The 24,597-nt window shown below is 31.6% G+C and overlaps 1 protein-coding gene across 10 annotated transcripts in view; it reads right to left on the bottom strand.

The window, feature by feature from the left end:
- LOC109595226 (uncharacterized) overlaps nucleotides 1-24,597 on the bottom strand; it is a 72,158-nt gene that overhangs the window by 2,289 nt on the left and 45,272 nt on the right. For 2 of the 10 annotated variants that reach the window (XM_049963381.1, XM_049963379.1), the window contains exons 2-12: nucleotides 18,871-19,021; nucleotides 18,717-18,794; nucleotides 16,824-16,982; nucleotides 13,926-14,762; nucleotides 12,992-13,117; nucleotides 12,878-12,922; nucleotides 4,102-4,189; nucleotides 3,503-3,685; nucleotides 2,254-2,454; nucleotides 1,665-1,879; nucleotides 1,245-1,608 (exon numbers count right to left, since the gene is read on the bottom strand). In XM_049963381.1, coding sequence (XP_049819338.1) covers nucleotides 1,245-1,608; nucleotides 1,665-1,879; nucleotides 2,254-2,454; nucleotides 3,503-3,685; nucleotides 4,102-4,189; nucleotides 12,878-12,922; nucleotides 12,992-13,117; nucleotides 13,926-14,762; nucleotides 16,824-16,982; nucleotides 18,717-18,794; nucleotides 18,871-18,957 — 2,383 coding nt within the window. In that variant the 5' untranslated portion in view covers nucleotides 18,958-19,021. Of the gene's footprint in view, nucleotides 1-1,244; nucleotides 1,609-1,664; nucleotides 1,880-2,253; nucleotides 2,455-3,502; nucleotides 3,686-4,101; nucleotides 4,190-12,877; nucleotides 12,923-12,991; nucleotides 13,118-13,925; nucleotides 14,763-16,823; nucleotides 16,983-18,716; nucleotides 18,795-18,870; nucleotides 19,022-19,098; nucleotides 19,241-19,890; nucleotides 19,960-21,126; nucleotides 21,292-23,221; nucleotides 23,247-24,597 lie in introns of those variants that run through there. The other 8 variants (XM_049963383.1, XM_049963376.1, XM_049963384.1 and 5 more) reach the window with 8 other exon arrangements.

Genomic DNA, 24,597 nt, shown 5'->3' with positions numbered 1-24,597 from the left:
TTCAGTTGTTTCCTGTTTAACAACACTTTGAACTTGAATGTTTTCGTCAGTGTGAGGCACAATACCCTCACGCGCCATCTTCATCCCACGTAAAATATGATTGATTTCGTTATCCTCAAGGGTACAAGCAATTTCCTGCTGTTTTTTAGTGTGCATTTCGTTGAAACAACTCTTTTGAGACATCAAAATTTCACTTTTTTCTCCTGAAAGTGTTAGTTGTTTCATCTGTTCTTCGTACTTTGGATCTTTGGGTTCTTGCGTTTCAACCTTGACAATTTTTTTCAACTCTTTCTTCTCCGGCTCATTTTTAGGTTGTTCTATCTCACATTTCGGGATGAACACTCTGGGCGAACAAGATCTACTGGCATTGAAATGTCCTTGACTTTCGAAAATTTCGCTTTGTAAAATTCTGATGTTTGAAGCGGTCGCGTTGGAAAAGCTGTGCTCAACAACCTTAAATTCAGTGTCGGCTAAAGCAAAATTAAATTCAGGTTTCATTGGAGGTGGGACATAATTATCGGCAGGTCCTTTCATTTCGTATATCTTTCCGGTATCTAAGGAGACTGACTCGAACGGTTTTGTAGCGATCGGCTTGAATAAATTGGAATCTGACTTTGCCAAATACTTTGAAATGTCGGGAATTGTGGGAAAAGGAACAGTTTCTGGTAGTTCGACGGACTGTTCTTTTTCCTTCGTTTCTTCCTCGGTAACATTTTCTTTTTCAAACAAAACGACTGACGGTACCCGAAAAGGCACAGGACTGGTTCTGAGTGTTACAACATCTTGTTCCACAATTTCAGGGTTTAATTTAACATCAGCAATAGCAGGAAAGGGCGAAGAAGGCCTGAGAGAAGACTGTAAATGTTCTTTGTGTCTAAATTTGTGAACATCAGATTCAACTAAATTCTCCTCAAGTTGGACATCGGGAATAATGGGAAAAGGAGAAGCAGCTCTTTCAGCTCGTTTACGGGCTAACAGTTCTTCAGCTTCTTTTTTAGGATCTGGCTTGGGTTCAAGAAATGAAGGGGTAACAGATCTTATCACCCTTCCTTCATTTACTAAACCTTCAACTATTTCAGGATTGGACGAAAGGTCAGGTATGTTTGGAAAAGGTGAACGTGGTCGTTCTTCCTTTGATGCCGGTGTGCTAGCTTTAAAGATGTTAGAAAGAGCCTGATTCAAGCTGCCTGATAAAAATTAAAAGCGCTGAAGCTGAGAAAATGAAAGCTGCAACAGATACTTACTGAATTGCTGTTGCTTCGGAGTAGAAGAGATGTTCCAAGCCTGCGGGAGAGTCGGTTTGTAAACGTCGACATTGCTAACGCCCTTCTGGAGATTGTCCACGATCCTGTTGATGCTGTTGCTGTTGTAGGCGGGATTATGGGCGTAGACCTTCTGGTCGTTGTAGCCGTTGCTTTTGGGCACCGTCCACGAAGCCAGTGTGTCGTTTTTCAAGGCCGCTTCGTACGAATTGACGGCTGGGGCGACGTAGTTGCCGCGTGTCGGCCACACCGGCTCCTCCTGGAAGGCCGCGTCCACCGAGCCTGTTTCAAGGGCTGCGTCCCACGGGGATTTTATTAGTTTGACGCGGGGTCGGGAGAATTTCTCCTATAAGATGTATGTTAGTAATATAAAAAAGTTCCATTGAAAGTGGAAATATTTACTTGAATTTCGTCTAGTTTTTCCTTGTGCTGGATTCTCTGGGCGGTTTCTGGCAGATAGCTGGGCGGTGGTAAAGAACTGATAGGTGGTAGAGGTGATAGTATTGGAGTTGGTGATGGGGCGATATCGGGTATGTTTTGAGGTGGTCTCGTACCGTTGGTCTCGCCCACCACCCACTTTTCGGAGCGTTTACGTCTTTTAGCAAATAATTCTGCACCTATTTAAGAAAATTATTTAAAATGTTAGTGAAGTATAGAGTAACGAAAGGTTAATTGATAAAAAATAATTAAAATATGTTAATGAGAACTCACAACTAGACAAAATATAAGAAAAAATCTTGGGAACAAGTGAAAGACTGACACTATGATGCTGTGACAAACAAATATCGATTGATCTGCACACGTTAGCAGAAGTTGGCAGTGTAATCTTAAATAAATTAAATGCTAATACCAATTATAACGCTCCGGATAAAGATAGACCTTTAAAATAAGAACTCTATTGTACTATAAGCCAAACAACAATAACACCAAATTCCACAATAATAAAATTAGATAATAACACTTGCCAAAGCCAAAAAATAACAGATTTTACCTTTTCCTTTGGGAGAATTCAGATCCTTAACAATTTCTAAACAAACATCCGGTGACAAAGCTGGTTCGATGCAATATCCTTGTTTCCTTAAACTGTTCAAATCCTGCACTTGTCCATGTGGATTCATGACCAGCTTCAGTGGATCCTTGACACTGCTTGAATTGTCTGCTCCCAATTCTGTTCCATTTGGACCAGCTTTGCCTTTAATAATAAACAAATTCCAACCAAAAAAAAATTAATTTATGGTTCCATTTTTAGAGCTTTTCTTATAAACTTAAGACTCTTCTAAAAATCGAAAACTGCCAATTAAGTAAATGCTTAAAAATTTTTAATTTTGATATATATATTGTAAAATAAAACAATAGTAAAAAATATATATAATTGTGAATATATTTTAGTGTTGAAAATCGAATTTTGTGTCGTTGCGTCTGCTAAATATAAAAATATTCGCCTGTATCAAGCACATGTGCTCGAATTGTCCTAATAATATGTTTATTTATATCTAAAACAGAATTTGGCGTACAAATAACGGGCATACTAAAAATATTTATCGATTTAAAATAAAACAAACAAAAGGCGACAAAAATTAATAAATCGTAATGGATGAATCTATTTTCGTGTCCTGAATATTGTTTGAATACCTTTTTTCCTCCTACATAAGTTACACAACCGAAATAAATTACAGCTAATTGTTTAGCTCAGCTTTAAATATATGTTTTTAAACTACCAGCAATTGAAAATTTTGTATAAAATGTTAATTATAAAGGTTCTTTTGTATGTAATTCTAATGATTTAAATGGTAAAAATAGCTTCAACATAAATATTTGCAAGCAACAGTTTCCTGACACAAATATAAATGGTATTTCCTCTTTAATCTCAAGAAAAAAAGACCACACATGTTCGAGACAAGTAACAGAACACAAACTCGAAAATAACTAACCTTCAAAATTCCAAAGCGAAAACCTGACGTTGATTAAATATAACTTGAGGTTTGTGTGTTAACGTATCGGTCATAATCGGATTTAAATGCACTTAATTTCAAAATGGTGCTGCGGAACGTTCGACCGTCGAAGATTATTTCTGTTGGATTATGCAACGGTCGTTCTTTCGGATCTGGCTCGACTCCAGAGTTGTTTTTTTTAATTTGTTTCCGGCCATGTTTAATTAATTAACATCGACGAACACTGACACCCTTCACGTTTTACGTATTTACTTTTTTTAAAAAAGAAAAATGCTCAAAGTATTTTACCTTCTCCTTCGTGAACCCATTTGACGGAACGTTTTTTCCTGTTCACGTACATGGATTGGCCCTTGCTACTTTTGTTGCTGATGTCGCTCAGGGAGCTGGAGATTCTCTTGGCCAACTGGATTTGGTCTTCCACAGTCGGATGAAACCCTTTGTCGTAAAACGCCGAAGATGCAAACATCTTCCCTGAAATTTATTATTAATATTTTTTTTTTAGAAAATCTAGCAAACAAAACATTTTTGGGTGCACAGATGATGCAAAAACGGTACAGGAATAATCGACGTGTTGCAATTTTGCGAATTTCAGAAAGCTCACGTCACTGATGTTTTCATGGTGTGAAAGACAATTGGCAAACTTTTACTTGGCGTCATTTAACGTTTTTACATTCGTTTTTCATTTGTATAAATGCCAGTGAATCGATTTCTTTTGTACCATGTTTGAAATTTTAGTAAACAGCAAACTTTTATGTAGGAACTTGAGAAATCATCGAAATTGATTTTTCAGAAAAACAATAGGCATATTTATAGCAATGTTTACACGAAATCTAAACATTTATCAGTTTTATATATACAAAACTATTTTTTTAAAACTTTGTACGTACTGTTTCTGTTGGGTTTGATTTGTTCTCCATCGGCAGGAGTGAAGATCTTTTCCAAATTGATCGGTTGCGGTGGGGGAGCATTTTCATCCTGCAACAAAATATTATTCTGTCATAAAAAGCCATAAATCTGTGGATAATTTTATAACAGTATTTCATGTTTTTTGTGCAATCTTTGACCATAAAACCCGCCTCGTTTCGCCTCGTCAGCAATGAAAAAGGAAAAATAGCCGGAACGTTGTGTCTAATTTATTAAGCGTATTAATGGATTATAATATAAACATTGGCCGGCGGCCAAGATGAAGAAACTGAGAGTTCTGCACGAGACCGAGAAGAATTGAAGTTGTAAACTAGGAGATTTAAAATAGACCACCTGTTTTCCGGTTTTAACTTTTACAATTAGTTATTTTAAGGTTTATTGTGTTTTTTTCTTCAAATTAAATAAATGCCTAATAAATTTTCCTTACAACAGCGTCGAGCTTCAAAGATTTTAATTTGACGTAAATTGTCATTCCACCTGTTTGTAGAAAAATTATAATATTAAAATAATAAATTTTTACATTAAAATCTCAAAAATTATTTTCAACTTTTTACACATATAAAAAATATAAGAAAAAATATCTAAATTTTAAAAATCACAAAAAGAATATTATTTAATAGTTTATTAAAATTAGAATATAAATGCCAATTACATAAATTTAAATGTTTGTACATACTTGAAATCGTACACGTTTTTCAAACTTCTTCGTCTTGCTCTTCTCCACATAACCATTGGAAATATCTTGCCGCGACTTCTCGTGCGAATTCTCACATACCGTCACGATTTCCCCGCCCAAAAACATGTTCAAAAACGAGAACGGAAAAAATAATAAAAATCCACAAAACTGGCACAAATTCAACTTGGGACAAGTGCGAACGCCCCCAAAATAGAAACGGTTTTTAAAGTCTAAAGTCGCACTCGTTTTCCCCGCACCGAAACACTGAAACTGGAATGTTTTGCCGAAAGCTCTCGCACAGAAAATTCTCCACTGAATGGATATGTGTATGATGATAATTTTGTATTTTGTGCGTGCGTACCGCCTACCAAAAACGCGAACGCGAACGCGAACGCGAACTCGGTTTAAAATGTTGGCCTGAACAACCAAAACATCGGCGAACACTGTTTTTCGTCAGTGATGTAATTGATGGAAACCCGAACGTTTCGCCTCAACGATTCTATTTTTCAACCGAGTTTATTTTTCCATTTCGGCTTCGTGTTTTACTAATGCATGAAAAAATAAACCAAATATTACTTGACGCGATTTCATTTAATTTTTTTAACATATGCAATAAAATTACATGAAAATTATTTTAACAGATAAATTATAGTAAAATTTAATAGTTAAACTGAGTTAATATAATGCCTCGTGGAAAGGAATTATTTTCCCATTTAAAATCACAGATTGTATCGTTCTTTCAGTCCGAAGATAGAAAAATCAATATCGCTCGATTTAAGGCGTATTTTTCAACAATATTCAAGTCTTGGTAATGTGAAAGGAAAAAATAAAATTGGAAGACCAAGAAAAACCAATAGGTCTCAGGATAAACAAATGTTATCCTACTCCAAAAAAAGATCCTTTCCTGAGTTCCAGCAAAATAAAGGATCTACTTGAAACACAATATGGAATCAATGATTATTCAAGTACCGTAAGAGATAGTTTACTATAAGGGGGTCTTCATACGAGAAGACCAGCCACAAAACACTGCTATCAGAGAAAAATGAGAATTGAGTTTACCAGGCCCCTTTCGCACTGGACTTTAAATGATTGGAAACGAGCGATCCGAAGTGATGGGGTCAAGTTTAATCCGGTTAGCAGTGATGGGATTTTACATGTAAGGCGATCTATTCATGAAAAGTTTAACCAAAAGTTTACCATACTCAATATTAAATTCGGCAACAGGTAGGTAATGGTATGCGGGTACTTTTCCTGATTTGGAATGGGCCTTCTCCTTTGAATAGAAGGTATCATGGATCGTTTTATGTATAAAGAAATATTGGGGAACAACATGGTACCGTATTCAGATAAAAATATACCACTAAAACTTTATATTCAAAAAGATGACCTAAAACACACTTCAAAATATTAGAAGCAGTGTCTTTTAAGGAATAAAATTAACTTATGGGAGATAGTGAATAATAAAATAAGACACAAAAATTAGTAGTCAGCAATATTTATTCACGGTTCTGCAAGAGGCTTGGCTAAATATGGATCCATATATTATTGACCATCTGTTGCTCTCCACGAAAAAAAATGTTTGGAAGTTATTCATAATAATGAGAATTTTACAATATATTAGTATACAATTAGTTAAAATATTAATTACAAATTATTTGTAGTAATGAAACTCTAATTAGCATAAGTTGCTCTACTTTTTGCCAATCCAAAATAAATAATCATCAGTAAAATAAAGCTCTTTTTTTATTGTTTAACTTTGTAATAAAAGGAAGTTAAAATACCTAAGTCGAAAATTATTTAAATTTTAAAAAGGTTCCTTTAGTTTCTGCTAATGCTGTAGATACATATTGAAATAAGAAATAATTAAAATTTTTTTGTTGTTTTTTTCTTCATTTCTTTAAGGTATCGCAAACAAGCGTGTACTTAGTCTTTGTCACAATTTGTTTTATTCAGTAATTTTATACTAAATGTTTAACATGCCTAGAGTATAAAGAAGATATAATTTTAGCCAATTAAGCGAGTTTGATAGAGGTAGAATAGAGTGTGTGTGAGTATTGTGATGCGATGTTTGCAGTCATGGAGTAAAGAGGACAGAAGAGATAAAGCAAAATGTTCCAGAAGAGCCAGAGCTACATCGGAGCCAGAAAACCGTCGTCTTAGATTATTGGCCCTAAGGGTCAGGAGTTCAACGCGGATGATTGCTGATGAATTTTTTGAGAATGAAGGTACGCCAATTGGAATTCGACCTGTTTATCTTTGTATAAGGTCTTTTCGCCTACGGAGTCGTCGTCCTTTTTTGGTCTGATCCTCACTTTGTAATTTTCTATGGACAGTGTAGTCAGAGAATTAAAATTTTTGGAAAAAAGTATTACTTTATAAACTATTAAGTTTAGGTATAATAAAAGATTTTAAATCGTATTAAGGGGCTATATAATTTTATAGTAGGATAGTAAGGTTTTAAGACAATTAAATAAACAAACAAGTTAACTATATGGTATTAGGGAACAAATTTCACAAATTAAATTAAAATTATTTAAAAATTAGTACATTTTAATGTTCAAGTCAGGATACTCAAAAATATCTTAAAATGCTCCTTCAACCAAACAAGCTTTGTTATACCATTTACCATTTTTTTGCCTTTTTAAGTACATACCAATATTTTTTTTGAAAGTTATGAAGTATTTTTTTATTTTAATAATTATCTATGTCAATATAACTGGACTATGTCTGTAACCAATTGTTAATGTTTCTTTTAACCAGAGTAGACATAAGAATATCAAATGTAGTTATTTTTAGCTGAGCGAGATTGGTGAACAGGAACTACTGTAAACAATTTTGTAAAATTTTCCAGGAACCCTGCACAATTCCTGCAGTTTTGGTGTAGGTAACTTGTAACTAATATTCGTAGATCCATATATTTAAGAAAAACAAAACGTAATAAATGTATGGAACACGATAAATAGATTGCTGATTTATGTACCTACATGTGGAATGGATCGGGCCCTTCTTTGATTAAGGCACTCGTTAACACGTTGTGGCACCAATCCATTGAGATTATCGACATTTTTTTTCAAGCGAACTTAATCTGACGTCTTAGTTCATTAAGAATCCATAGAAGGCGGTCTAAATTAGTTAAGTGTTGCCCCATCATACCCCACATGTTGCAATTAGGGAAAGATCTGGTGATTAGGGTGGCCAAGGCAGTAAATTCATATGCGAGACTTGGAGGAAGTTTAATGTATTCCTGGCAATATATTATCATGTTGAAAAATTAGTCCAAGATCCCTTGTTATGTAGAAAAGAAGATAAGACTCTAAAACGTCATTCACATATCGCAGGGACGTTTTATTACCTTTAATGAAAACTACAGGTTACCTGCTGCCATATACAATAGCATGCCCTACCATTAAAGTCATAGTGTTGTAAGCATACCCCTCCACAGCAAAGTGAGGATCACGTTTTTCTTCACGACGTCGTCTTGGTAACGCATGACCATCCTGCATGCCCAAGTAAAAGCGTGATTCGTCACTAAACACAACATGATTCCATTCCTCATCCCACTGTTGACGTTCCATACACCAGTCACTACGTTAGCGTCTTGGTTTGCTGTTAGAGGTAAGACCAAAAAAGGACGACAACTCCGGATGCCAAAAGACCTTATACAGCGGTAAACAGATCGCCAAACAGAATACCAAATCCGCATTGCACTCATCCTGATTTTTAGGGCCAATAATCTAAGACGACAGTCTCTGTGGTACCTCTGGGTCCTCCGGAACCATTTCCTGTACCTTTCCTGCCGTCATTTTTGTTCAAACGTTGCGATATTTCTCGAAACGAGAATCCTGCTTCATGCAGGTCAATACTCTATCTCTATCAAACTCGCTTAGTTGGCTAAAATTACTTCTCCTTCGTACACTAAGCATGCTAAAGTTTAGTATAAATTACTGAATATACCAAATTGTGACAAAAAATAAGTTCACGCTTGAAGAAATGAAAAGAAAACAAAAAACCGAGAATTGGTTTTCTGATTGACTTCAAATTTTAATCATTGATTAAATTACTATTTATTATTTTAATTAAATAAATGATTCTCACAAAATCTAATACGATATTAACGGAGGAGAAAAATGCTTTCTAAACTAGAAGAAACATTTTGTACACACATTTTCTTAAGATAGGCTTTATTACTCGCATGTATGTATACATTTTATAAAACTTAGTCGAGGAGTTACAACAATGAACAGATTTATTAAAAATAAGTTATAACTGAAACAACAATTAACATTCATAACTTACCAAACCGATTTTGAAAACCCTTTGCGTTAGATTGGTCAAGAAGTCCCTCTTGGAAGGATCGTTAACGTCGGAGGGCTTGAAGCCACGCGACTCTATTATTTCGGTGGTGCTCTGCGACCGTTGCAACGTACCGTACGGTTTGGTCGGTGTCGAAGGCACGGACGAAGGCACGAACTTGCTGCTAACACTTTTCGACAGGCTGTAAGTCTTTTTGCTCACCGAATACGAATTGTTCTGACTCTTCGAGTCCACTATTTTCGTTATCAGTCGCATTTCGCGTGTTTGTTGCCTTTCCGATTGTTGCACGGATAATCTGTTTTCGGAAACAAAAACTAAAATAATGTATGGGAAACGTGAATTTGGCCTGACATGTTGCCGATTCGTTGTGGCAACTGTCTGCGTTCGATTGTTGAGATTGTTGCGTGTATTGTTGTTGATATTGATTGATTAATAAATAAATCACCTACCCAACAATTTCAATAATAAATTCATCGTTTCCTACGCAAAATCAATTGGATTCTTGTTAAGTGTAGCAGGAATTTTGTTATTCTAACCTTGGAAACGTAAATGTAGGTTGGTTTGTTTTTTCTCTTTAAAAGTTTACAATACCTTAATAAAATTTGTTACATATACTTAATTGGATATTGGAAAAATTTAGTTATATTTCATTGAAAAATATCTGCGATAGAATATGCTTAAATGATTTCAACAATAAATACAGGAGGATTCAAATATATTCATAAGAAGTTTTTGGAGACCGAAAAAAATTTAATTTGCGGTTTAGCTGAATGTGACATCAACTTTGTATATTTAGGATTTTTATTCTCGTCTTATCAGAAAAAATAAAATTTTAGAAAATAATAAATTCATATACTCTTTTTAATCTTTGAAATAGTTTTCGTTGTGATGTGAAAAATAATAAGAACATTTTTCGTTATACAGAAAAAATGCAAATTAAACCAATGTTTTCAATAAGTTTTTAAAGGAGTATTTATTTTTAAGTACTCTTATGTTCCTAGTGTACAAAAAGTAAAAAAAATATTGCAAATTCCATAAAATGAAAAGAAAAATAAATGATTTATAAAATTCTTTAAATTTTCATGTGAAAAAAAAAAAAAAAAATAGGAGGAATTTCAGAATTGCCAAAATGTATATATTTGAACGAATTTCTTTAATGTATTTAGTACTTAGTTGCTAAGTCTCTGCTTTTAATAGCAAACATCGGCGAGGAACTAACGGATCCAACACCGCAAGTCCAATCCATCCACAGGAAGATCTCGGATCTTCCTCAGATTGGACTTGTTCTTCCGAACCCAGTTGACAGGGGGCTGGGATCTTTGTCAGTTCCACGCCTTCTGGTTGAGCATACCCCGTATATGCAAATATACGTTCTTTTCCCCCATGTATAATTTATCACACATGGTAAACACTATGGCCATGATCTCCGGATTGGTGTCCGAAGAGGGGTTTTTAATCTTTCCCCTCTTTGTCCCCCCCAAAAAAAAAATCGGCAAGGCATTGAGTCTATCAACTTTTGGCACGTTTTCTGGGGAATTGAATGTCACAATTCCTCCACCAGGAACCGAGATATCTTCACAACGTGCCACAAGTTTTCGATAGGATTTAGGTCAGGTGACTTGACAGGCCAATTTAAAAGCAGATCTGTATCTGTTACATCGAAGTATCTTATGAGTACCAACGTATCCTGAAATTATGAGCCCGATACCTTTTTGGGGCCGATTCGGTATTCTTATCGTCCCATGGCCTTTAGACAAATTGTAACCCAGGGCATTTTAAACTTATGTCATACAAATGTCCTTATTAATTTTCACATAACTGTATATGTTACATAAATTTTTTTATTCATTATAATAAATAAAAAAGGGATAGGCCTATAAATATAAATATATACATGTAGTTTACAGAATATATAATATTTTGTTTGAAACATTAATAATTCTATATTTCCTTTAAATGGTTTAATAAATTTTGAAAAAAATTTTTCGAAAACAATAGAATTTTCAAATTAAATCTTGTGTTTGAAGATATGCAACCAACAATTTAACGGTGAAGATTCTTGGCACAAACTCCACGTTCGAATTGTGCTGAACCCATTAGTCTTTTCTTACACAACAGACATTTCAATTATTTTTAATGCCACCAACGTATTTTTTCATTTGAATTTTTTTAGAAAACATTTGCTGTATTTTGTAAAACAAATAAAAATTTATTAGCAATATATTTGAATTTAAACTGAAAAATAATAAAAAATCAAATAAAACTTGTAAAAGTGTGAATTTCGAATTTAACAATGACAAAACGGTGATTTATTCTACAGCACAGTTCTAATTATAAATCGGAATAAATCATGTGGAAAATGTACGCGCAATTCATTATGGAATTTATAAATAACACACGTTTCAAAATTGTGTAAACCAAAAAGTTCATCCATGTTTACAAGAACATTGCACATGTTATTATTGGCCGCGGTTCCATCGTTTACATTACTTACAGGATTATGTTTTATCAAAATAAAGTCATATAAACATTAAAGGGATAATTTTAAATCGACCTTTTAACCTACTTTTCAAACTTATGTTTTTGTCACTTGTAGTTGTTTTATGTAAATCTATTGATGGTGTAAATTTACCGTTTGATTCGCGGCCAACATCACAATTTAGATTGTATCAATTGTTTATAATAAACAAAATTGTTCGAATGTATAAATAAATTTTGTTTTATTCAAGTGCCAAAAATATAATTTCAAGGTTGAAATTGTGTCGGAATTTCGTACACGGGGAACAATGTTAAAAAGGTCTAATTTATTTTATTTAGGAAAATTATTACTGATAAATTTTACAGGATAAAAAAATGTTCGACAACAGAAAACATTTAATATATTTTTTTTTATTTAATATAAATTTGTAGGATTATTTAATTTTAAACGAATTGTTTTGATTTTTTTCTTAATTGGAAAAAAATTTTCAAAATTTCAGCAGTATTTCCTACAAAAGCGAATACAATTTTCCCATTAGAAAAATATTAAATATTATTTATAAGGATGTTGAAAAAACTATTTGCCTTTAAATCAATGTATAGAAATCGATCCGTCCCTTGCTGCCAACAAACGTCACACCGATTTATAACCGTGCACACCGAATCTGCACTCCACCAAACACCACTACTAATCACTATCCATACCAATTGTAATTACGATCGATTTGATAACAAAATGCAACCGGTGAGCGAAGTGAAATCTATAACAAAGTCTCCGGGTCCAGAAATAATCTGAGAGCGGGAGCTGTTTTCGTGTGAACCTGGACCATATCCAAATATATAGGAAGCGCTTATCAAAGATTAACGTTAATAACATTCACCTATGCGCACACCACTTTTGTTGCATTCTGTTTTTTATTTTTTATTTTTAATCATTCGTCTTGTAAATACTTAAAAGTTTACTTACAAGCAACAGCGTAATCTTTGTTTGCTTATGTAGCTTTCGGTTCATCAAACGGCTTTTAATTGTGCTAATAAATTATTGATTTTCTGGTCGATATTTTCGTGTTTTATTATATAGATAAATTTTAAATCTGGCGAATGCATTTGATGTCGGAAAACAGTTGTTGAGGTCTATTTTAAAACCTGCGTTCTATTTAGTTCCAAGAACTTGACATAAAACTAGTCTTTAAATACATTTTTCCACAGCAATTAAAAGTTGTTACAGCAACAAAAACAAATCACACAATTATTTTTAGTCATTTTTTTACCTGTTCCTCAGTTGGTCCATATTTGTGTCTGATTTCTGTGTTGATCTGAAACGTTATAATTGAAATTAAACTCAGTTGCGATTTAAAAAAGTGAGATGTTTAAAAAGAATGTACCTGTGAAAGATCAAAGTTGGTGAAAGTGGTTTCTGGACATGAAAGTGGTCTTTGTCTTAGTAGAGAGTTAAATGTTGAGGGAAGACGGGGTATCCAACCACCACTTGTACTTTGTGGGTTGTTTTGCTGGAAGAATATCATGCAAAACAACACATAACGTATCACGATAAAAACTTATTTATGACATTCTAACACTACCACTATTACCAATTGGAAGGTATTCAATAGAATCTCAAAAATACGTAAAGTTCAGAATAAAATTTAAAGTAAATGATTAAGGGAGAAGAATCATAAGAAAAGAGAAGATGGCTTTCAGTGGAAAAATATAAATTATCTTTTAAAATGTTCATGTTTGATATAAAAAATGGTCAAAAGAATGTTGGAAAAAATTTAAAAAAGCTTTGTATATACTTCCATTTATTAATTTTCAAAAATAAAAATATAACTTTTTTTATAAACAAAAAGTGAAACAAAGAATCTGATTGTGAGTACCAAGAGTACTAGGTTCTTTAATCTCTGATCAACTCAAAAATATATTTATAGTAGAAACTCTACTTAAAATTCAGAATCAAATTTTAAGCAAAATGTTCATGTATGATATAAAAAAGAATGTTGAAAAAAAATTAAAAAGCTTTTTATAGATTTCTAGATTCCATTTACTGATTCTAAAAAATTTCTAAAATTTGGTTATTATAAAAAAGTAAAACAAAGAATCTGATTGAGATTACCAAGAGTACCAGGTTCTTTAATCTCTGGGAACTCATCCTGAAATAACTTCATCCATCCTAACCTGACCTAAATATGTTACCTACTTTTTATATTCATTTCTAAATATTTTAAAGGTTCTAAAGTACCTCATCCAATGGCCAACTATATTAAAAATGTTCATAGAAGAGTTCTGGAAAGTAAAAACATTCGATTTCAACAAAAATACCTGGTGTAATACGGAAGAGTTCTCCAACACAGACTCGTAACTGCGCACGGAACCGTTCTCCAGCTTTCTCTCCTCCCGCGATTCCCTCAAGTCTTTTTCCGCATAGGTGTCCAAGTCTGAAATGATCTCTTTCAGACTATTCTTTATTCGCTCCTCTTTTATTTCAGCCTTGTGCTCTTTCGGTGAACCGAACGGTTTAACTGTACTGTTGTAATTTTGTGTATAAATTTCGGCGGGGGGATTGTAAAATGATTGTGGTACGTTCGCATTGTAGTCGGTTTTCTGGTTGTACCAGTTCGTTTGTGGTTGATGAAATGAGTAGTCTAAGGGTGGCAATGGTTCAAATGATTGATAAATGTTTTGTGTTTTACTGAGTGATTCAAATGGTGGATGAACATTTTGTGATTGAACATTGAATGAATCTGTGGCTGGTTTCGTGTAGGATGATTCGGGTTGTATTTGTACTTCGTGGTGTGCTGGTGAGCTATCTGTTAAAGTGATGGCTGGTGTCACACATCTTTCCGGTTCTTGAACTGTTTCGGCTTTTGGCGTTGGTTCTTTGTCGTTTCTGTCTTTTGTGTTTTCGATTAAATTACCAATTGTTTGTGGTCCGTCCGAATTTTGAGTTGCGATCGAATCGTCTGTGATTTTAGTCGATTCTAATTTTCTGGCTAGGTCGAATGACTTCGGTGGTTCGAACGGTTCTAATGGTTCGAACGGTTTCAACGGTTCGAATGGTTTTATCGGTTCCAGCGGTTTGTAGATGTGGCTCAATGTTGATGATTGGTCTGGTTTTTGTTCGGTTGTTTGGCTTGGTGATACTGTTGTTATGGGTTCCTAACAACAATAATTTTGTTAGTTTGATTTTTTGTGATGTTTTCACTTCAGTTACGCAGAGAGAATAGTTGAAACTGTGTTTTGGGGTATCGAATTTACTACAAATAAAAAGACATCAAAGTAGTCCCCAATTAAAAATTATATTGGTTTAAAATCAAAACAAAATATATAAAAATCCGTTGTTTCAAAAACATCAAATAATAAAAAGATATTTACAGTGTTTATATAAGAAAACACAATTGTTCGTTTTATAGTATATTTATTTTTGTTGATAATTAAAATTAATATTTGAAATAATTGTTTAAATTTATGCCTTATTTGATCAAATTTAGTGCAATTAAATCATTTTATTCTATATTTTCCAATTTATTAATATGATCATTGAGTTAAAAAAATATATCTATATATATATATATCTTAATATATATAATATATATATTAATATGATCATTGAGTTAAAAAAATATATCAAAATTTTCTTAAATAATAAAATTAACAAATTTAAAATGATATTAAGTAATATAAAAATATTTTTAAATGAATAATAAAGTAACTTCATTTCTAATTAAAATTGACAAATATCCAATATTTATCTATTTATTCAGTATATTAAAAAAATCAATAAAGTATGAAAAATCCATAAATATTAAAAAGAATGTGATATTAAATATAAGTTTATGCATTATTTGATCAAATTTAGTGCAATAAAATCGTTTTATTCTATATTTTCCATTCTATTAATAAGATCATTGAGTTAAAAAAGTATCAAAACTTTCTTAAATAATAAAATTAACAAATTAAAAATGAAATTAAGTAATATAAAAAATATTTGTAATTTTCTAATTAAAATTGACAAATATTCAATATATATCTATTTATTCAGTATATTCAAAAAAAAAAAAAATCAAAAAGAATGAAAAATCCATAAATATTTCAAAAAATGAGATATTTGATTAAGAAAAAAAATAGTTAAAATTAATATTAGATTAATTGTAAAAAACAAAAATATTAAAGAATTAAATAATGTAAAAAATTTATAAAACGTAAAAATTTTGATTCTTATTAAAAATAATTTGAGTACCTTTCTTACAAGTTAAAAAACAATAAAAAATTCAAAAACATTAAAATATGATTTAATGTTGAATGTGAATAAATAAACAATATTTTATTTGTAATATTTAGGTGGTTGTGGTGGTTTGGTGTGGCACGTAACTGAAGCTTCAAAACGTTACAATTTTGACACTTTTAGCATTGACCAGAAGCTATATAGAACTTTTGAAACGCAACCCTATAACATTTTGAAGCTCAGCGCGTTCTGAAAACAAACTCACAATATCAGTAAAATATATTTATTGAAAATAAATGAAACAGTGTGTTACAATAAGTAAGGAGGCGCAGGAGCTGGAGCAGGAGCAATAAATAAACAATCCTATGTAAGTACGAAACGATAATGTAAGGTACAAGCGTCAGTTCTATATAACTTTCGGTAACTATGCGAACAAAATAAACAAGTGTGCATCTAAATTTTAGTGTCTTTTCCTTTGATATCACATTACTAGTTTACAATAACTACAATACTATTTTTTCCTTACTTAGTAAATGCCGCAAAAGTCAAAACCACATACAAAAATACACTAGTCTCTAGGAAAAAAATTCACATGCATAAAATTCAGCAGGAAATGCGTAGAGAGGTAAGAAAAAGGTACAAAAAAATTCCCAACTCAAGTATGACAATTTACAATATTTATTCGTCTCTATCAATCAAATCAACACTTCCTTATCTGCATAAATTAGATCAGTCATCATATCTCTGTACAAATCCTGAAAAAGGCACAAAGGTAAATTTACAAAAACATTAATAACTCTACAAAGCAATTATATTAAAAGGCATGACATACAAAATAAGTAATAAAGAATGAATTTACCTTTTGGCACGATTGTAAATTATCATACTCGTCAGTAAAAAAAAGCGTATTAAAATTAAATCTATCCTTCAATTTCATATTCTTCAGTTTCCTCCATCGAGTAACTGCTGGACGTTTCGAAACTGGATTTGGTTACCTGACGATTGGCCGAAACTTCCTGCGAGACGGTCTGGACGACGGTGCGGCTCGATTCCGATTGGTGCGACCTGTTCTCCTCTTGGATCGACAGCGTCTTGTTTTGTTCGAATTTCGCCGACGCCTCCGCTATTTTCGTGTGGCCGAGATCTTTTGACATCTACAAATAATTAAATAATAATAATAATAATAATAATAATAATAATAAAATCGATCGGTTAGGATGTATGTGGGGGTTCGGTTGGAAATTAGGATGTGATCTATGAGTTTAACACTTGCTTTGGCAGAAGTTGTAACAGCCAATTAAAAGGTGCGTTAATGTGTCACCTGTGTAGCGTTCGCTGTTTGTACATCACGGATTTATGGTTATTAAAGCTGTTCCAGATGAGATTTACAACATGCCAACTGATTTGACATACAAATTTCCACTCTAATATACTAATATATTTGCGATGTTTTCATGGAGTTGTCTAAAATTTTCTACTCAACTATTAATATTTGTTGTTATTTTATGCTTAACAAGAGTAGAATGGAATTGGGTACAACTGCCAAATACGATAAAAAATTAGATTAATGGAGTGTCGGGGTTTTATATTAAATTACAATACATTGCAAATAATTTGGTGTGCCAAAAAAATCTGTTTACTTTAGGCAATCATTAAGATTTAAAATAGATTTTATAGACAATAAAAATGCATCTTAAAAAAAATAAATAAATATAAGATATAAATAATGAAAATATTTAAAAAAAAAGTAACTTCTAAAAAAATATATATGAATTGAAACAACAAAATAAAATAAAAAAGTTTAAAAATGTATAGAATCAGTAAAATTAGTTTTTTTATAATTTAAATAGATTTAAAAAAAGTAACTTCCAACTAATATTTTTATGAATTAAAAAATAGTAATAATAAAAAATATGTATAAATTGAAACAACAAATAAAATAAAACAATTTAAAAATTTATAGAATCAATAAAATTAGTTTTTTTTATAATTTAAATAGAATTAAAATTTAGTAAATAAACTAAATATAAATAAAAAATCAAATCATATTAAAAGAATTTGATCAGAATAATGGAAGAACTAAAAAATGTAAATACATACAATACATAAAATTTTAATTCTTAAAGATACCTAAATCACTTGAACATCAATTTATTTCCGTTAAATTTAAAATATAAAAAGAATTAAAGGCTAATTAAAAAAATATATAATTTTAATTTATTTCTGTTATAGTAAAAAAGTACTAAACTAAGAAATTTTAAAAGAATAATTCAAATATTTGAAATAATAATAAAAACATTTGAATAATATAGCTACTACTTACTAAAAATGAAAAAATCTAAAATAAATTATCCACACAATTTAAAATATACATAGAGATATTTTTACAGAAGATCCACAGATAACTGTAGTTAAAGTTATAATAGCTAATAACTGGTGACAATATCACAATTAAGCACATTTATTTTCAGCTTCATTTACGTGCTATTAAGATGCAGCTTTAACAATAAAAAAGTAAGCAGTTTTTTAACCATTAATGTTTCTAGTAAACAAAATATCATAAAATTCACAAATGTGTACATAGTCAATTACTTAATTCAATATTGGAAGCCGACATAATTTAATAAGGTTACAATAACTAATAACCGGGGACAATATGACAATTAAGCACATTTACTTTCAGCTTCATTTACGTGCAATTAGACCTCAGCTTTAACAATAAAAAAGTAAGCAATATTTAATCATTAATGTTCCTAATAAACAAAATATCATAAAATTCACAAATATGTACATAGTCAATTGTTATTTCAATATTGGAAGCCGATCGAGCAAATTAGATTTATTCATTGATAATAAGCATTTTATTAGCTTCCGTTCGGAAATTTTACCTCAGCAAGGGTAGTTTCTGTGGTAGTTTCCTTGTCGACTTCTCTGGTAACATTTCCGTCTACCTCCGAAATTTCTTTCTTCGAAGAAAATCAACGTTTTACAATTATTCTATCGATCGGTTTGTGACAAATACAATTGTTAATCGACACTTACCTCCGACACTGTTGTTTCTTCAGTCGTTTCCTTCTCGATCTCTCTGGTCACGTTTCCGGCTACTGTCGCTACTTGCATGTCAGACATTTTGGAGCTTTCTTTTGCGGCCTCTCCGGTACAAGACTTTTCAGAGTTTTCTCTGTCAGGAACTCTAAAACACCAACCAGAATTACCACGGGTACCTCACGAAGAAAACATCAGACAACAGATGTTACAAGACAAACGTACGAGATGTTAAGGGTATGATTTATAGAAAAAAAATTAATAAAACAATGAAAATAAAACCGTTTTGGCAACGGAGTCCGTTCGTAGATTTGTGCGGGATCGACGCTACTATTTTTACGGCTCGCGCTTGGACGAAAGCCAAAACGGCACTGGCGTAGACTACGCGTTTTTCTGCACAATATTCCACTACAAAAAATCTATTCTCGGTGTAATTAGTGATTTTTCTATTACACCATCCAGTTTCGTCATTTTTACGGATGTCAATGAACTTGTTATTTTCCGATGAAATTGCCCCTTTGATATTTCGGTTTGTTGCAAACTTTTCAATCGTCGTCGTCGTTAATTACGAGCTGTTAATGTTTTTCATTATTCTGTTCTATTTGAGGGTTATTTTTTTTTTAAGTCAAGAAAATGGCAATAGTCCAAACATTAAAACGGGCATACCAGACACAATAGTATAACTATTGTTCGAATATAAACCGGACGAAAATTAAACGAAATGCCTGAAAATATATTTATAGATTTATGCATCGTATTTTAAGTGGATAAGAGATAAAACGAATAAGTTGAGCGACGGGATCAAATGCTCGGCATCCATGTTTTGTGAGTGCAGACGTTTGGCAGAAGTTTTAACAGTTCAAGGATGAAATTATAAAATTCCGATTAGTTTACGTTCCCAACTGAAATAAACAATTTCGTGCTATTGTTTCACAATCACCTGAAAATGTGCGTTACACTTAATGCATTTCACAAAGGACATTCAAGCGACGAAAACTTTTTGATATGATTTTGTACCTTTTGTAATAGTCCCAACAGAAGTATGCCAAAATGACAATAAAAGAATAGGATAAATTAACATTGTAACTGAAAGAGAAAACAAATAATTTGTATTAAGCAATTTTTTTTAAATAGTTTTGATAAAATTCATATTTAAAATATTAAATAAATTTAAGAAAGTTTTTTTTAACCAACTATAGTCAAAACATAACATAAGTTACTTTTTAATATTACAAAATTTTAAAAAAATTTATGTTATTAAAGTTTGTTTTCTAAGAAACAAATTAAAAAGTGATTATTGATTTTCTTGGTAAGATAAATTTTAAATAAGAAATTTATTTTTCTAGAAGCTTTTAATAATTTTTTGGTCAGACATTAACAAATAATTTAATTAAAAATGTGATAAGTTTAAAAAAATTTCTTAAACAAATTTACTAATTTCAAATGTTCAAATGTTATTTTTATGCGTATATTTTTATAATATACATATTAATGTTATTTATGTATATGTATTTATAAGTTTTTAAATATCAAGAAATAAATAAAATTAGATTTTTAAGAAAATAAATATGTTATGTAATTAAAATTTTAAAATCATAGTTTCATTTCTTTGAGGAAGCTTTGAATATTCAACTATATAGTTATTTAGTTTGATTTCAAAATAATCTATAAAAAAGTACATAACTATATCTCATATTTTTAATTTTATTGGTAAGATAAATTTTAAGATAAGAAATTTATTTTTCTGGAAGCTTGTAATAATTTTCCGGGCAGATATTAACAGATAATTTAATTAAAATTTAAAAAAACTACATTTTCAAATGTTATTTTTATGCGTATATGAATATTATTTATTTATGTGTGTTTATAAGTTTCATTTTTTTAAATATAGTTTTTAAGTTCGATTTCAAAATGAATTAGTAAAAAAAATACATAAGTATAACTCTTATTTTTACGATCATTTTAATGATCGATGAAAGTGTTTGTTTACTAAATCAACCGATTAAAGTGGTTCGTATTTTTCGATACCAGAGGAAAGCTGATTTCCGCATTCGAAAATAAATGTGGAAGTGACACGTGGCTCGAATGTGGCGCAACGTTTCTTATGTTTTGACTGGTCTTCACGGAGCTTAGGCCCAAGGACGTGGACAAATCGCTCCGGTTTCCGCATCCAAACACGTCACCACACAAACTGCACGCTGCATCATAATTCATCACGAGATCAAACGTACCGTTCGCGGGATGGGAACTTACCCCGCGATGGTTCTACCCGAACCGCCAAACAACCCGAACACCAACGACCAAATATAATCCATGATATCCTTCATAACGCCCAATCATAACCTGGAAACATTACCTAAACAACAAAAAAGTACCAATTGACCGACCGCCAGAGATACGACCTGACAAAGATCTTTGCACAGCATCAAAACACGTATATAATTACACATAACGACTTGGGCACAATTCAATCGCAACTGGCCCTAAATCCGAAAGGGAACGATTGTGCAAGACGGAGCAGGTTCCTAAATCGGGATCGTCAGGAAGCGCATGTCAAGATGTTGCAAGTCACGTGCTAAGGTTTATTAAAAGGTGACAAATGGATGGGTATGTGCGAGTGCGGCGATTTATTTTTATCTAATTTTCGAAGCACAATTTCAATTTGGTTATTAATAAAGTTTTGACAAACTTTACCCACTATTTGATAGTTGTTATACAACATATGGTTTAAGAAAACCATAAATATTAACGTGCAAAAACATTTTAGAAAAAATTAAAGTACATTTTTAAAAAGATCAGAAAGTTAAACATACATTTTAATGACAGGTGGGCTGAAAAGTAACCACCTTGATCACCAAAATGCGCTGCTATCGCGAACAAGATTATGATGCCTTATAGTCCATTCATATTTAGGCCGAATGTCAAATTTCAGCGCGATACAGCAGTTTTGACAGCTGACTTTCGATGACGTGTTTGGCATCATGATTTTCGTAAACTCATAAAACATATTTTTTGAGTGGCAAAATGGCGAAGAAAACAAAAGTTGGATAAATATTATGGGGCTAATGCTCCTTCAGATTACACTGTGAAATATTGGTTTCGACAGTTTCATGTTGGCGGAAAACTTCACTGCCGATGAAAACCTTAGCGGCAGACTCTCCGATGGGATTGTCATTGTATATTCTTCGTGGACTACCTCGAAAAAGGAAAAACCATCAACAGCGAGTATTACTGCGTATTATTGGAGCGATTGAAGTCTGAATTCGCTGCGAAACGGCCTCACATAAAACGAAAAAAAATTTTGTTTTTGCAAGACAATGCGCCCGCACACAAGAGCATCGATTTAAGGCTCGAGTTGCTTCCCCATCCACCTTATTCGTCAGATCTAGCTCCATCGGACTATTATCTCTTCCCAGACCTCAAAAGATGGCTCATCAATAAAAAATTCTGCTCGCCGAGGAGTATTTTGCAGACCTCCCAGAAAATTAATTTTGAAATTTTCGGACAGTATCAAAAAGTTGAAAAATCACTGGAATAAGTGTATCGATCAGAAAGGACGCCCTCGAAGACAACTATATTGAATAATAAAATCAAATTCTATAAAAAAAGATATTTTCTATGCTAGCCTACGAACTTTTCAGCCCAACTGTTATATATAAATGAATGAACAATACTTGAAAGAAGCAGTTACAATTCAAACAGTGCATTAACTTTTTAAAATCTTTATAAGGCTTAAGAAAACCATAAACATTAACGTGCCAAAACAATTTAGAAAAAATTAAAGTTCAGTTTTAAAAAGATCATAAGAATTAAATATACATTTATATATATATATATATATATATATATATATACAAGTCACACAGTACAAACAAAAAATATTGATTACAAATTTAACTCACAAATCAAACACGACTTCAATTTCCTTATAATAAATTTGACAAGCTGCAGCGAGTTTTGATGTTATTCAAAATGAGACCTAAGAATTTTAAAATCATGGACATACTAAAAACATTTCAGAAAAACTTACAGCATATTTTTTAAATACAATAAATGTTAAAAAGTCTAATAAATCAATAAAAAGTGAAAGTATTTACTTTCTTATATAAAAAATTAGCACAATTTCAAATTATTCTTGAGTTAGTCATTATTTGAAAGTTGTTACTCATCACATAAATAAATTATCCTGAAATGTTTATTAAAAATGTATGAATGGAAAGATTGTTTTTAAAATAAGAAAAACTGCAAACTAAAACAAAAAATACTAAAATTAAAAAAGACTGAATATAAATCTTTTATCAGGAATTTTGAATCAATAAATTATCTAAAATAATTAATAAAAACTTACCAAGTAACACAATCATCACAATAATTAAATTTTAAAAGTCATGTTTAGTACAAAAAATTTGACTTTGGACAATATTGTTGTTCAAACTGTCAACCACTTACCGATAAAAACAATGAAAATATTGAGCAGTAACTTACGTTACAATAGTGATCTTAATCTATCTTTAAACTTCCAAAACTCCAACTTAAATACAGAACCGTGACAAATTAAAAAACTGTTCCTCAAATCATGACGTTTACCGATTAAAAAAAAAAAAATACATTCGTCATATAAATACATCATTCAATACGATAAATACACTTCGTGCCAAAAATGCGTAGAGGTTAATGTAAATGCAGAAAGTAACTTGAACACCAACGTATGAATGAGTGATTCAATTTTTGGTGAATCACAAGTTTTTGAAGTTCTTGATTTTCAAGACACGTTTGGTTAAAAATACTCGTCTTACTCACGAGTTAAATAATTATAAAGTATTCTTATGATTGTTCAGGTTATAAATAGTCGAGTTACTCAGATTAAATATTAGATGCTATGTGGTTTTTGTTTATTATTAAACCAGATTTCTGGTGTTTGTAAAACTATGCAGAAATATAAATCCATTGCAAAATTTTGTTTTGAACTGCCCACAAATAAATGGCAAAAATGTCATTAATAAATTTTGAGTGTGACATTAGAAATCTGCCTAATGGTTTAGTATAAATAATTAAACAAACTCAGTGGTGATTTATATATTCAAGAGCCGCAGCATTTATCATTACCAGTAAAGTTTTGTCTGGATTTCAGCCAGATAGTGAAAGACGAGAAGACAGAAACGGTTTTTTACTTTTTGCATTGCCCGATTCGATGATTGTTTTATTAAATTTAATTCTGGATCTTTTAAACATTCACTCGCATTCTGACAGATACAAATGAAAATCGGGTCGTTAAATCGTTAAACCGACCCGGAAAATTCAAGAGGCGAGTATTTATCGGTAGTTTTTGGGTCGACTGGAGACTCTCTAATAATCCGCATACAATGTTAATAAGTAAGTGATTTCGGACGGTTCGTGTGGCTTTTTGCCAATGCGGATCGTATTTTAAAATTTAATTCAAGTCGGGAAAATATTTATTTAGGCCCTAATGATCGACATAACGATCGTGTCATTAAGTGTTATGGTTCCTCAACTCGTAAAACACATTATAGGTTGACAAAAATATTTTCCGAGCTTTATTTATAATAAGATATTTAATTTAATTAAATACTTAAAATCAGAAAAGAGACTTTAACCAAATCATCCGATTATTTATTTAAAAAATATACAAAAGACTTTATTAACTTTATTCATCTTTGAACACCGAAACACTATCCATTATAATTGATTGATTTAGTAAACCAT

Source organism: Aethina tumida, chromosome 2 (assembly GCF_024364675.1).
Source record: "Aethina tumida isolate Nest 87 chromosome 2, icAetTumi1.1, whole genome shotgun sequence".
Classification (NCBI taxonomy): Eukaryota; Metazoa; Arthropoda; class Insecta; order Coleoptera; family Nitidulidae; genus Aethina; species Aethina tumida.
This window is presented reverse-complemented; position numbering and strand designations above follow the sequence as displayed.